This window comes from Nilaparvata lugens, chromosome 11 (genome assembly GCF_014356525.2).
Source record: "Nilaparvata lugens isolate BPH chromosome 11, ASM1435652v1, whole genome shotgun sequence".
Lineage (NCBI taxonomy): Eukaryota > Metazoa > Arthropoda > Insecta > Hemiptera > Delphacidae > Nilaparvata > Nilaparvata lugens.
The window spans coordinates 35,193,046-35,207,391 of NC_052514.1; the positions used below are offsets into that span (position 1 = coordinate 35,193,046).

The following is a 14,346-nucleotide window of genomic DNA, read 5'->3' on the forward strand; positions in this document are numbered from 1 at the left end:
ATTTCAAGTTAAATTACATGAGTCATTACTAACTTTTATTCATTTTTACAATTATTATTCATTCAGTAGTCATCATAAGAACAACAAATATTATTTGAGAGGGGACTTTTCAGTCAATAACTCACATTTTTGTCTACGAATAGTTTATTGAACAACATACAAATAATTGAAAAATGTTATTGTCTATTATGGTACTCTACAAAAATGAAAAAAAAATAAAAATTATTGTTTACTGTGATAAAAAAATATAGAATAATAAATGAAAAATGGATGAAAAATGTCAAAAATTACTGCTTAGTGTGATATTTTACGAAGCATCCAATACACAACCCAACATCACATTTGATGCACTCTGTAGGAGGTACTGATTTGCATTCTTCGAAACCGCACCTTCTTCGCAATCCATTCTTCACATTGGCCACATAATGACGTGTTTCATCATAACGTAGCTCCAATTCAGCTCATGGACCACTAGTTATTGCCCGTCCTTGTTGAGATGGTATCCCATATCTGCCCAAGTAAACCTGCACCAGGGTTCTTCTGAACTCAATTTGAGTTAGATCTTGTGCAACCGACTTTTTCATCAAAAGCCAAGCATTGTGAGTTGCAACATCAATCAACCAGGTCAGAATGCTTCAATACCACTTTTTCCCTCTTACGTTTATACGACAGTGGGAGACATTTTGATCCATCCTGTCTGCTCCCCCCATATTCTCATTATATTCCTTTATGAGGCAAGGACGGTTTACAGGGATTCTCTTTTTCTCCTGTGTGCAGTACCTCTGGATCTTGTCCAAGGGTGTGATTCCATGGCAAGTTGAGGAAACAGTCACAACAGAGTTGTCTACCCACTTACATACAAGAATATTCAAGTTTGTATCTTTGACAAACTTGTAAGTCCCACGTTTTCCTTTCACCAGTAAGGCTTTTGCTTCCAATGGACAATCTTTTGGGATACGGTTTTCTCGCATTGTGCCAGTAGCACCATAGCCACAAGACTGCAGATGAACCAGTAATGGTATCCCAGTGAAAAGATTGTCAAAATAAATTTTATATGGGAGGTTTCTTTTTTCATCTGGGAGCTCATCTAACATACTGACTAGTGGAGAAGCACATTCTCCAAATTTGGCCGTGTACTCTTCATTCCCATTGGGACTCTTCCCCTGATAAATTTCAAAATCGACCAAATACCCACTTGGTGTATTCAGACACCATACTTTATAACCAAAACGAATGGGCTTCCCTCTTATAAACTGTTTACAAGGATGAGGGCCGAAGTATTCAATCATTGCTTCATCATAAGAAAGAGTGGGCTCTGGCCGGAAGGCTTCCTTGAATCTTATTCTTAGCTTTTCAATCAATGGACAAAGCTTGAACATTTTGTCATTGCGATCATAATTTGTGTTATCAGCACAATGCAAATTTCTTGATATTTCCAAAAATCTATTACGGCGCATTGAGTTTGCAACAATAATATTGTGGGTGTCCGACTGGTCTTCCCAGTACATCCTTTTATCACTCACTCTGATGTAGGATGATAATAAGAGAATATCTAAAAAAACTCTCATCTCTTCTCTACTGATTCTGGGATCAGCACGATTACAATGAAGTGCATACTTGTTGGACTCCAATACTAAAAGATTAATAATCTCATCATCTATAAATTTTTCAAAAAAGTGCATGCAATTCTTGTCTCTCAAATCAGTGTAGTCTGGATTTGGAAATATTCCATTGAATGTCATCTCATCTTTTTCTTCCCACATAGATACTGGCTCTATTCTACTCTTTTTGTTTGGCCTAGATTGAGTTTTTCGTTTTTTATTTGTCACTTGTCTTGTATTATCAGATTTACGTTTTTCTTTCAATTCACCTGTTGATGTTGAAGGAATTGGTGGAATTTCTTGAGTAGACTTATCTGGTTGAGAGTTGAAAACAATCTCTGCGTTCGACAAAAGTTGCTTCCCGGAAAGGTTATTGACATACCCTCCACCGTCTTCTTCTCCAGAGTCAGCATCAGATTGTATGTTGGCATCTGGTGGTTCAATGAAGATTTGTGATGGATCGCCGTCGATGTCATCCCCTTCAAGTATCTCTAAAGCTTCCCGAAGTGTGACACCTCTGAAAAAAATGAAACGTAAAATCTATAATATATGTAAAGATTATGACATACATTGTATGAGTAGGCCTACGATAAGGATTGTAAAAGAAGAAAAATATATATATAAAAATTCTATACAATATATTAAACATCACTCTACTATTCTGTTCTGAAGAGCAAAAAGGGATAGAGATAATTTGCTGATGAAAACTACAGTTATCAGTAATTCCATTGTCTGGAATAAATTTTTTTTTTCAAAAGTGGATTGACATGAAGAGCGCCCAGCGTAACATATATGTTACACTGGTGTTTTTCCATCTATAATATTTGTAAATGAATGAATCATTCAATAATACTCCTACTATGGATTTTTATAATCTTTTGAAGATTATATAACTGCATACTTTGAATGAAAACGTGACAGGAAATTAATAAATGTGATACTTACTCAAAACGGATATCCATTTTCAATCTCGAAAATCTTTTTCAACTTCCAGCAGCTGTAGAATGATGATGCAATGTAGTTATGGGAAATAACTTGCAGACAGTCAACACTCGACTGAGGCAAACACGATTGTTTGCTGAACACTCGGTAGGAAGGAATGTGGAAGGGGTAATTGCAGTCTATTAATAGCTAAGACGAGTGTGACATATATGTCACAGTGGGCGTTCTAGGGTTGAACAAAATCAACGTTCAAGAGATAAGAAAAATTAAATAACATAAAGAAAAATGGAATAAACAAATATGAACATGTTGGAATAAAGAACATGTTGAAACTTTCAAGCCTCCTTGAGTCATTCAAATCATATTAGTAATGAATTGATTCAAGATTCATATCTTCAAGATATCAGTATGATAATTAAACAGGAAGAATCTCCGATTGATCACATATTGAAATAAGGATTCTGGCCATATAAATGATGATGATCGAAAATGAAATTGTAGCAGATTGAGGTATAGTAATTGAAATTCCCCCCTCCAGAAAACTGCAATAGAAAGTAAAGCATGTTTTCTTTGAGAAAAAAGATAAAATATTATTGGACTGATATACGCTATTAAAGTATTCAAAATTTATTGAGAAGGATTCAAAAAAGGTATTAATAATATAATAATGATAATATAATATAATATTTATTTGAGATACATATGAGAGCACAAGGATAATATCCCATAATTGCTCTCTTAACACATAATACAAGTGAAACAATTTAAAAATGAATATTTAATACAAATATTGAAAGAAATGAAAAGTTTATGAAATTTTTACGAAAAGTCTTTCTGAAAAATATACATAACAAAATTTAAACACAATTTTAGATAGCAGAAAAAATAAACACAGCAAATAATAAAATGAAAATATGAAAATGAAATGAAATGAAAAAAAAAGTCTCTATGATTAAACAGAAGTCATTCTAGGAAAAGAGAGAAAAAAATAGTAACAAGAGGAAATAATTAAACACACAACTTAAGGAGTAGTAAAAAGCAAAGAGATCACTGTCACAGAAGACTTTCTCCAATCAAACTCCAACCATCAACGAGGGATTGACCTCAGCAACCCACTCCTCACCTCTCTCTCTGACCCAGCAAGCTGAACATTCAAACTCAATTTGTTCATCAATCTCTGCACTCTTATGAAAGGTGAGAAAAAATGGTGCACCGTTCTGCACCTTGGAGCCGCAAACAAGTTAGCATTCCGCCTATTGAAAGCTGGAACACTGATATTCAGCATTGCAAGCAAGGTAGGAGAATTTACAGCACCATCCAACAATGCCCAAACAAACAAGACAGATGTTTTATCTCGACGCTGACGTAGAGACTCCAATAGGAAAAGATCCCTCAATTGCTGAGTCGGGAACCCCAGGGGACACGACCCACCAAACCTTCTGAAGTATAAGAACCTCATCAGCTTGTTCTGTACCCTTTCAATGACCCGAATGTTTTGGTCTGTGTGAGGACTCCAAACCATGGATCCATACTCCAAAGTGCTTCTTACCAAGGCATAATAGACACTCAGTATTGCCACAACATTGCTGAAGTCAGCTGCATTTCTCAGGACAAACCCCAGTAATCTGTTAGCCTTGGAAGACACAAATTCAATGTGAGAGGAGAAAGTAAGTGAACTATCAAATATGATTCCCAGGTCCTTGCAAGTGTTGACTCTGTTAAGAACCGCTTCAACAATCCTGTACGTGTAAGCAGAAGGACATCGTTTTCTAGAGTAGGTGATACACCTACATTTATAAACATTAATTTCCAAGCTATTAGCATGACACCATGCAACTATGCAATCAATATCCAACTGTAATTGACACCTATCATCCTGGCTACCAACCTCTTGGAATATCTTCATGTCATCAGCAAAAATCAGACACTTAGATGACAACTGAAGTGGAAGTTCATTGATTACCAGCAAGAAAAGGAGCGGTCCTAAGTTACTTCCCTGAGGAACCCCAGAGGTGCTGTAGTAATGGGGGGAATCCATCCCCTTGACAGTCACTATATTTGGCCTGTAGAGTAAATATGATCTGAACAAATTGACCAGAGAATCACTGAAGCCAAGACTAGAGAGGCGATACAGCAACACACTATGGCTTACTCAATCGAATGCCTTTGCAAAGTCGGTATAAACCACATCAACCTCTCCACCTGAGTCCAACACACTCGAAACAAACATTGTAAATTCGAGAAGATTAGTCAGCACAGACCTACCCCTTAAAAAACCATGTTGACAGTCAGAAATCATAGGAGTTACATGCCAAAACATCTTATTATATAGTATCTTTTCAAATATCTTAGAAAATACAGAAAGTAAACAGATTGGACGATAATTCTCTATTAGATTCCTTTTCCCAGATTTGAAAATAGGGATAATCTTGGAGATTTTCCATTCACAATGCAATTCTGTTAGAGGTGATAACTTATAATAAAATTCAAGGGAATACATATTATCACTTGATGAAGAGAATTTAAGAAAACAGTTGCAACTCACCAAATATTTCCTATTCAGTTTCTCACTTCCTCAGTTTCTATGAGTTTTCTAGTTGTATTCTATCATTTGGGTCATTGAAAGTGTGTGTAAAAATTTTACCATTCTCTCTCCAAATCACTTTGCCATCACAGGACCACACGTTCTTGTAGCCGACTTTGTCAGCCACTCGCCTTAAGAAGATGTGTCTTGGCTTGGTGAGGTCCTCGTGGATTGAAATTCCGGTGCTCTTGAGCTTGTGCCTGGATGAAATTACACTGCTGCGGCGCTGATAGCTGATGAATTTGATGAGCACCTGCCGAGGTCGGGGTGGTGCACCAGACTGCTCGTTCGCCCTCGCTTTGCGCCCGACGCGGTGGCACCGGTCGATGTCATCCGGCCTTATCGCCAACCCCAGCTTGGAGTTGAGGAGGTCCGCCATGGCCACCACACTCGTCGATACTTCGTCGTCCTCGGTCTCCGGCATGCCAGACACTCTCACGTTGTTTCGCCGCTGATACTGAGCGAGACCATCCAAACGGCTGTCACTGGCTATTTGTAGCTGCTCCACCTTTTTTTTTCAGAGCTTCATTCTCCTTGGAGAGTATGTCGATCCTCTCAACAGCAGCCTGAAGCTTGCCCTCCAATGCAGCGGTGACGGTCGCGCATAGGCTGTCACGCAGACGGTCTTCTATTCTCGCCGCAAACCGATCGCAGAAGTCATCGCAGAGTAGCAGCGCTTCCAATGCCTCGGTGATTTGACTCTGGGTCGTCATGGCAACGGGGACGCCGTCTGCAGCCGACGAGCAAGACGAAGAGGAGAGAGGCCGGCTAGTATCCCCTCTCTGTTGTTGTTTGTTCTGTTGCGCACGCTGCTGCTGCTTTTGGGCAGGTGACGATGCAGCCTTATCACCAACAACGGCCTTGGATCCGAAACGAGTGTTCGGTTTAGACATTAATGTAAAACTTTAAAAATGGATTATACACGCTTCTAAAAGAGATTTCCACTATCAAATCACACGATCGGCTATAATACTATTCAAAGCACACCTTGTCAAGATTTGAAGAAAAACTGTTTACAATAACCCACTCAAAACACCGATTGAAACGGGAGCTCAACTTCTGTACGTTAGCCTGCTAACATTTCTTAACTCTCTAGGGAGAATCTCGCATAAAGATAGAGAGAGAGAGAGGGAGTGATGTAGAGGGGAAAACTGCGATTCAATTAGCTATGAAAATTTGATCACCACCTCCCAGTCCAGCCCTCTGATTGGTCTGAACATTTAAACATTTAAATATTTAAACATTTAAACATTTAGACAATTAAACATTTAAACATTAAAACATTTAAACATTTAAACATTTAAACATTTAAACATTTAAACATTTAAACATTTAAACATTTAAACATTTAAACATTTAAACATTTAACATTTAAACATTCAAACATTTAAACATTTAAACATTTAAACATTTAAACATTTAAACATTTAAACATTTAAACATTTAACATTTAAACATTTAAACATTTAAACATTTAAACATTTGAACATTTAAACATTTAAACATTTAAACATTTAAACATTTAAACATTTAAACATTTAAACATTTAAACATTTGAACATTTAAACATTTAAACATTTGAACATTTAAACATTTAAACATTCAAACATTTAAACATTTAAACATTCAAACATTCAAACATTCAAACATTCAAACATTCAAACATTTAAACATTCAAACATTTAAACATTTAATGATTTAAACATTTAAATATTTAAACATTTAAACATTTAAACATTTGAACATTTAAACATTTAAACATTTAAACATTTAAACATTTAAACATTTAAACATTTAAACATTTAAACATTTAAACATTTAAACATTTAAACATTTAAACATTTAAACATTTAAACATTTAAACATTTGAACATTTAAACATTTAAACATTCAAACATTCAAACATTAAACATTTAAACATTTAAACATTCAAACATTTAAACATTTAAACATTAAACATTTAAACATTTAAACATTTAAACATTTAAACATTTAAACATTTAAACATTCAAACAGAGAAATGCCAAACCGTCAACTTGAATCTTAGACATCACTTCGTTCGGTCAACAAGCTCTATAGTACTATATATAGAATAAATGAAGCTCCATGAATATAAAGACTGTTACTGAATGTATAGCAATATATAATGAGCACTATAGTATAAAATACACTACACGTGAACCCCACTATGAACTTTCTGAACAAATTTTGGAACAGAAGATGTTTCGGGCTACCACCTGTTATTTCACTCCAATATTTGTGAAAAATTATGTCAAAAATGTTTCTATGACACAATGAGTTTCTTTTCACGTTTTAAAATTTTTAATTATTATAATACAGTATTTTTCAGTTATTAGTGATGATTTAGTGAAGTATTCTCATTTAATTTGGTTTTCAACTTTCCTAAATTCTAAGTTCCTAGTTTATACATATTTTGGACTCAAAATTGGACAAAAATCGTGAAGTGTTAACATAACCTATTTTTTGGAAAATTTCTATCTAAATTTGCGAAAGGAATAGTTTTGGGCTTTGAGCCTGTTGTTCCCTCCCCAATCATTCATAGTTGAGAATGACATTGTAGCTAATGTATCAATGTATAAATGTATAAATAAATAAATATTGTCATTGTTTATCCAATTATGGATATGGAGAATAGAATAGCTGATTCCGGTGTGATATTAACAGTTCATTCTTGTTAAAAATAATCAACCATATTTTATTCGCCAGGGAATTATATTCTCCAATAATCAAATGATGTATTTCATGATTGAGATTGAATATTTTGTTGACAATTACATTTCCACGCTGTTGAAAAGTCATCTGGCAACGTTGCAGAGTTAGAAGGGGATAGCGCTATCTGCTTTGTCGAAGGATATGGCAACACCAGCAATGTTGATCAGATATTGCAATTTTTTAATGTGTACCTGTTAAGCTGTCGGTCGCGGCTGAATTATTTATTTATTTATTTATTTATTAGAACAGTCACAAACACGATATTTGGAAAGAGAAACAGGCAATTGCCCAAAACTTCTTCAATTCCTTGATTTTGGCACTTAAATAGTCCAAAGTGTGGTTAAGTTTAAAATTTTTGTTTTCACCAAAGATTAACACTCAGAGATTACGTATTAGATATATGACTGATGAATTTTGAATTTCGAAGGGTTGATAAGAGCCGGAAATAACACTAAACAATCCGAAAGTTTCAATAATATTGAAATAAACTTGAAAATTTTGAGAAGAAAAATTAAAACTACTATCACTGCAACTATCAGCTGATTTTGATCTTGATTTTGAATTATGACAGTCGTAAGGCCCGTTGACGGTTAAAACGGTATATTCAGGCGAGGTGGAACTCCCGTCAGGTACTTTCCACCAATAAAAGCCATACAAATATTATTATTGTGTAGTCTACTTCACTGCAGCTCTTCACATAAAATATCGACTCTTACTGGCTGCAGAGTACTTGAAAACTGTTTAACCACTAGTACTATGTGAATACAAAACGATACACTGTATGTGCGTGCAGTGCTCTCCACCTATAATGACACTTATATGGAATAACTCGAACGAGATCTCATTAATAAATTACCGGTGACAGTCAATTAACGAGAATTGAATATAAAGTTGACCAATTAATTGGTTTACGAGCTCGAAAATTGTGTGCAGCTCATTTTAGGAGTGGACTAATAATTCGATTGCTAAGAGTCTAATGCACTGCACATGTTGAGAAAGATAAATGCATTCTATGATAATTGAATTTCTCGGGAAATATAGAAAAAAAAATATCATACAAACTTCACATAGATAGAATTTTCACTATTTGGAAGTCTTAATATGCATATTCTAATGGAAATGATAACAAATGAACCATTCTTTATTGATTTATACAATCATCAAATCATACATCATTAAAATGATAGGGAGAGAAGAAATAAGGTAACCTTGTGCTATTCCTCTCTCAAATTTGGATAAGGTTACACATAATCCGATAGAGGTTGAGTATTGTAGTTGTTCACTTCAAAAAATTTTCTGACCTTAATTATTTTCACAAAGTAGATTTTTTAATTTAGATGCTTCAAAACCAAACATAGAAGAAATATTTCCCATTAGATAAGGGAATATTCATATATTGAAAAAATAATTTTGCAGGACCAAAAATCAAACAGGATTTATTATGAATATTATTATGGGAAGGTGAAGAGGATTACAGAATAAAACTTCCCATTGATTCGGGGATAGATAACCATCATCTAATACTATAAATCCAAAGTAAATATATCAATTATATCAACATCTATACTATAATAAAGGAAAGAGCTGGCTCATACATGTACGGCATAGGGAAATTATGTCTAACGCATCATCACGTCTAAACTAATGGACTGATTAACTTGAAATTTTGCATATAGATTCCTTATGAACCGAGATGATTCTAAGCCTATTTCAAACTCTTACAGATTGCACTCGGTCAAGTTTTCAGTTTGTCAAGTTTTAAAATAGACCCTTGCGGAGCACGGGTTACCTGCTGGTAAAAAAAAAGCAAATACCAATATTATCGATCTATGGTATCGCCTTCAACTAATGAGTACATGACTGATTACGGATAGGCCTACACTAATACTGTAAACACTTGAAAATTTCCAATATTACCATTGAAATGTCGAAGAATCATATTATTAAATATCTCCAACAGAGTTTCCCACATCATTGGAATCAAGTTTATTTCACAAATGTCAGAAAGATCGCAGAGTTGAATTTCCCACATTACTCATATTTCTAGAAACAATTTCGAAAATTATAGATCCAGCCATCAATGCGTTTGCAATCAGTTGACAGTCAATTGGATTGTAAAGTCAGTTAAATGTCAGTTAAAGTCATATTTAAGTCAGTTAAATTTAATGATGGGAGCTGCGTGCTATGATGGATGCAAATCCAATCATCTGAATATCCGGATGATATTTGAACTCTCAGTAATACGATTGCCATGCCTTCCGATCAAAAATTTAAAAATATCTTATCACTCGTTGCTCATCAAAATGTCTTTCTGGAAGTATCAATTTCATTTCGATTGTATCGATTGTATAGGATTGTATCCTACAAGAAACAACATTATCATTACAATGTATTGGAATTAAATTATTCGAATTAATCCATTCCTATATCTTATTCAAACCTTACAGACATGGGAAAAAAATAAGAAATAATTTTTCCAATACAGCCTATCATTGCAAAGTTGAGGGTTAACCGTGATTAAATTTAATAGACATCCGTGTTACTGGATCAGAGTCCAAGTCTTCATCAGTTCAAAGTTTTCTATATGATAATTTTCTTCCATAGCGTTTTATCATTCACCATACAAACGCGCTGTAGATTCGATCAGTCTGTGTTTTGCTGAAGACATTAATAGAATATTTTCAATTAATTATGCAGTCGCTTTCTGACAAACAAGAGATGATCATCTTTGATGCTTCTAGATTAATCCATCAGTTACAGTTCGACATTCGGAGTGACAAGATGCATAAATTTGTCAGTTCATTGTTTGGCTTTTCTGCTGTGGTCATCTTCATTTTACAGCTGTAAGTATTGTCTTATCTCTAGGCTATGTATAGATGTAATGAACCACTCTAGTGAGGTCCGCGTTATAATGGCAGTGGAGAAAGATAGCAGCACAACGTTGCCGATCCTCTGTCCTGTTAATGCCTTCTATAGACGGTAGCTGATACAGGTTTATCAATGTAATATAAACTGTTCATTCTCATTTAAAATTATTATCAGTTACATTTTATTGAGCAAGAAATTATACTTTCAATAATTTCATAATGAACTTCAATGATTAACATGAAATATTTTGTTAATTTATTATCAATTCTACATTTTTAATGGATGATGTGGCAACATAGAGCAAATAGAGAAAGAGATAGCTCTATCCGCTCTGTTGAATGATAGACAAGGATAGTAATACCATTGCTAATCAAACACTGCCATCATAAAGTGTACCTCACCATAGTATATCAAATGATTTTAATTATAGAAATTATTATTAGAACATGAAAAGTTATATCACTATTTTCCACTGATTGAAATATATTGAGAAGTCATTAATCATTACCACAGCGTCCTTAAAATATTTGCGAGTTCCCAGAGAGAGTTCAGCAGGGTTAAAAGCAATAAAATAATGGCCAACGATTTTTTTTCAAGAGGTTAACAATTTAAGTTTGTGAGGGCTTAGTAGATGAAGTTTACTAAATTTTGTGTTAGAATTACGTCATTTATATCTTGGGTGGTTGGTCACCACTGATTATTTCATTAGAACCAGTTTTATCAATTGTGTTTTGATTCAATGTATGGATAAATGAATACATTTCAACAGAAATCGAATATCTATACTTATGAAATTCTTATCTCACTCACTCATGGTCACGATTTCTGAAAAAAACTACTGGATGAATTGCAACAAAAATTAGAATATTGCTTCCTTATAGTCCTAGGTACTCACTAACAAATCTATTGGCGATATTTGAGCTTCAAGGGTGGTGGTTTTAAAGTGTTTTAAGCTCGTCTTTTAGCATGTATATTCTTGTTCTTCCAATCTTTTAATAATAATATTATTGTAATGCCCTTACCACAGTATGTTAATAGACTATGATGTAGAGAGAGTACCTTTCCGAAACAGTTGCTACGGTTAAGATTGGCAACTGAATCAATCAATAGTTTAATTTTGACAGGTTTGTTCATCTATTTATTGGATAGAGTAGGAAAAAACAGGTTGAGTGAGAGAAATAGGTTGGTAGTAGGTTTAGGATTGTTTCTGAACAAGATTTGAGTTTTGTCACTTTATTGGGTTGGAACTAAGTTGAAGAACTCATCTATAATATAATAATGAAGGAAGGAATTGGCTTCTACACGTATGAGATGGGAAAAACACGAATGACGCAGAACTACTGACCTGATTAACTTGAAATTTGCAGATATATTGTAAATTAACCGAGGATGGCTATAGGCCTATTTTGAATTCTTCAAGATTTCAGTTGATCAAGTTTTCAATTAGACCCTTGAAATACATGTATGACTTGAATGAAAGCTATCATTATAGGGATTTTCGGGAAAATTTCCCCTGAAGGGAAAGCTTGGAAACTATGCCGACGTATCACTTCCACTGACTCAAAAATTTTCACTAGGCTGTAGCTATTGACAAGTGCGGAGTATTGTCGATACATGTTATAATCATTGTCGTTCGAATTAACGACTCTGTACTGTATTCACTCAATCTTTTCGAAATATCTCAATTTTGTGATTAATCTTTCCAATATAATCAATATTTTAGATGTAATTTCGAGCGATTTCAATATCATCAGAAGCCCGACTGTGAGTACCAAGCCTTGTGATTTCAGTCCATGTTTCAAAATTCAATCCAACAAATCTGATATGTTGAGGGTGATTTATGGAATTCATTATCCATTCTAATAATTTATTCACTAGAGATCCTGTAGTCTCTGCTTGGTTTGAAGAGTATCTGTTTTAGCTATGACAAAACAAACCATCTCATGAGATTGTTGCTATAGTGAGGTCCACGTTATAATAGCAGTAGTTTATCAACATTGGTGTTGCTATCCTTGTCTACAATTCGACATAGCAGATAGTGCAAACCCATTCTAGCTCAGCAACGTTGCCAGATCGTTCATTATAATGTAAAAATATGAATGAATCATGGAAATTCATTATTGAATCTTTGAAAAATATTTCATCTTGTCGAATAAAGTAATTTTGATTATTTTTAACAAGAATGAACAGTTGATGTTACATCTGATATGAATAGCAGCTACACTCTATAGAAGGCAGTGACAAGTATCTTATGTTGAGGGAATTTCAATATTGACGTTTTTTCAGCTTTGCCATTATTTTATAGACACAAACTGTTTAAATTTGGTACACAGGTACATTTTTCCAGGGTTTGGGACACAGGTTCAGCAATGGTGGTGCTTAATTGGGGGATTCCTTCTTTCAAGTTCTTCATCGAATTTTCAAATCATTTTTCTACATTTCTCAAGTGAATTCATACTGAAAGAGTGTTGGATATGGATGGTTGTGAGTTCCCAACATCATTCCTGTTTCAAATTTTGTGGAACTATTAGAATGGAATACAATAATTCTCATAATATCTCATCCAAGTCTCAAATCAAGAAATAATTGAACATTATTCTCCAATTCTGATAAGAATTGAGATTTTGGTTCTGACCACCACATGTGTCAGAATATGTGATCAGATGTTCAATGCTGTTGGGAAGTTCTTCAATCTTTTTCAAAATGCAGGATCCAATTTGCTCAGAGCCTTTGCCTCCCTGAAGTTCGCTCCACATGTAGCACTCTGAAGACTCATCAGAAGAACAATCACGTATTGTGAGATTATACATTGATATTAACCTCTTATAATATGCTACATTCGTGACATTTGTGACATACCATATTTTGGCATCTTTTCAAATATTTTCTATGGACAGAATTCGTGATTATGTCAAAACTTGATATTTCAACATATTGAGTTTTGTCATCTTATGGAATATGGCTATTATGATCTTTTGAAAGATGTTGAAAGTGGATATACTGACATGTCAGGTTTTTCCAACTTATAAATCTCTGAATATTGAGTTGACGTTCAGAACAGGAGCTGACATGACATACATATCAAGTTGTGACAAAGTGTACTTTTGCAAAAACTAACATATCAGGTTTGGGCTTGGTCTATTACAGAGCTATTAGAAGGAGTTTTACATATCTGATTTTACCATCTTGTAGATCTCGCTGAGACAAACACAGTGGTGTTGATAACTCATTTTCGAGAAAAAGTCGACATATCAAGTTATGGCTTCTTACCACAGTCTTAGTGTCCGGTTTCCCATTAGGGAACTTTGGAGTATATACGGCGAGGTGGAACTACCCTTGGGTCTCCCCACCATTCAAAGCCATACGCTAATAATAATGATAATAATCTTAGGTGGTTGGTCACCACTGATTATTTCATCAGAACCAGTTTTATCAATTGTGTTTGATTGAATATATGGATGAATGAATACATTTCAACAGAAATCGAATATCTATAGTTATGAAATTCTTCTCTCACTCACCCATGGTCACGATTTCTGAAAAAAACTACTGGATGAATTGCAACAAAAATTAGAATATAGCTTCCTCATAGTCCTAGGTACTCACTAACAAATCTAT

The 14,346-nt window shown here is 34.3% G+C and overlaps 1 protein-coding gene across 1 annotated transcript in view; it reads left to right on the forward strand.

The window, feature by feature from the left end:
• Window positions 1-10,625: 10,625 nt before the first annotated feature.
• LOC120353668 overlaps window positions 10,626-14,346 on the forward strand; it is a gene marked incomplete at its 3' end in the record, with an annotated part of 56,718 nt that continues 52,997 nt past the window's right edge. Inside the window, 1 exon segment of the mRNA XM_039438310.1 lies at window positions 10,626-10,703. Within this exon segment, the coding sequence (XP_039294244.1) occupies window positions 10,642-10,703 (62 nt within the window).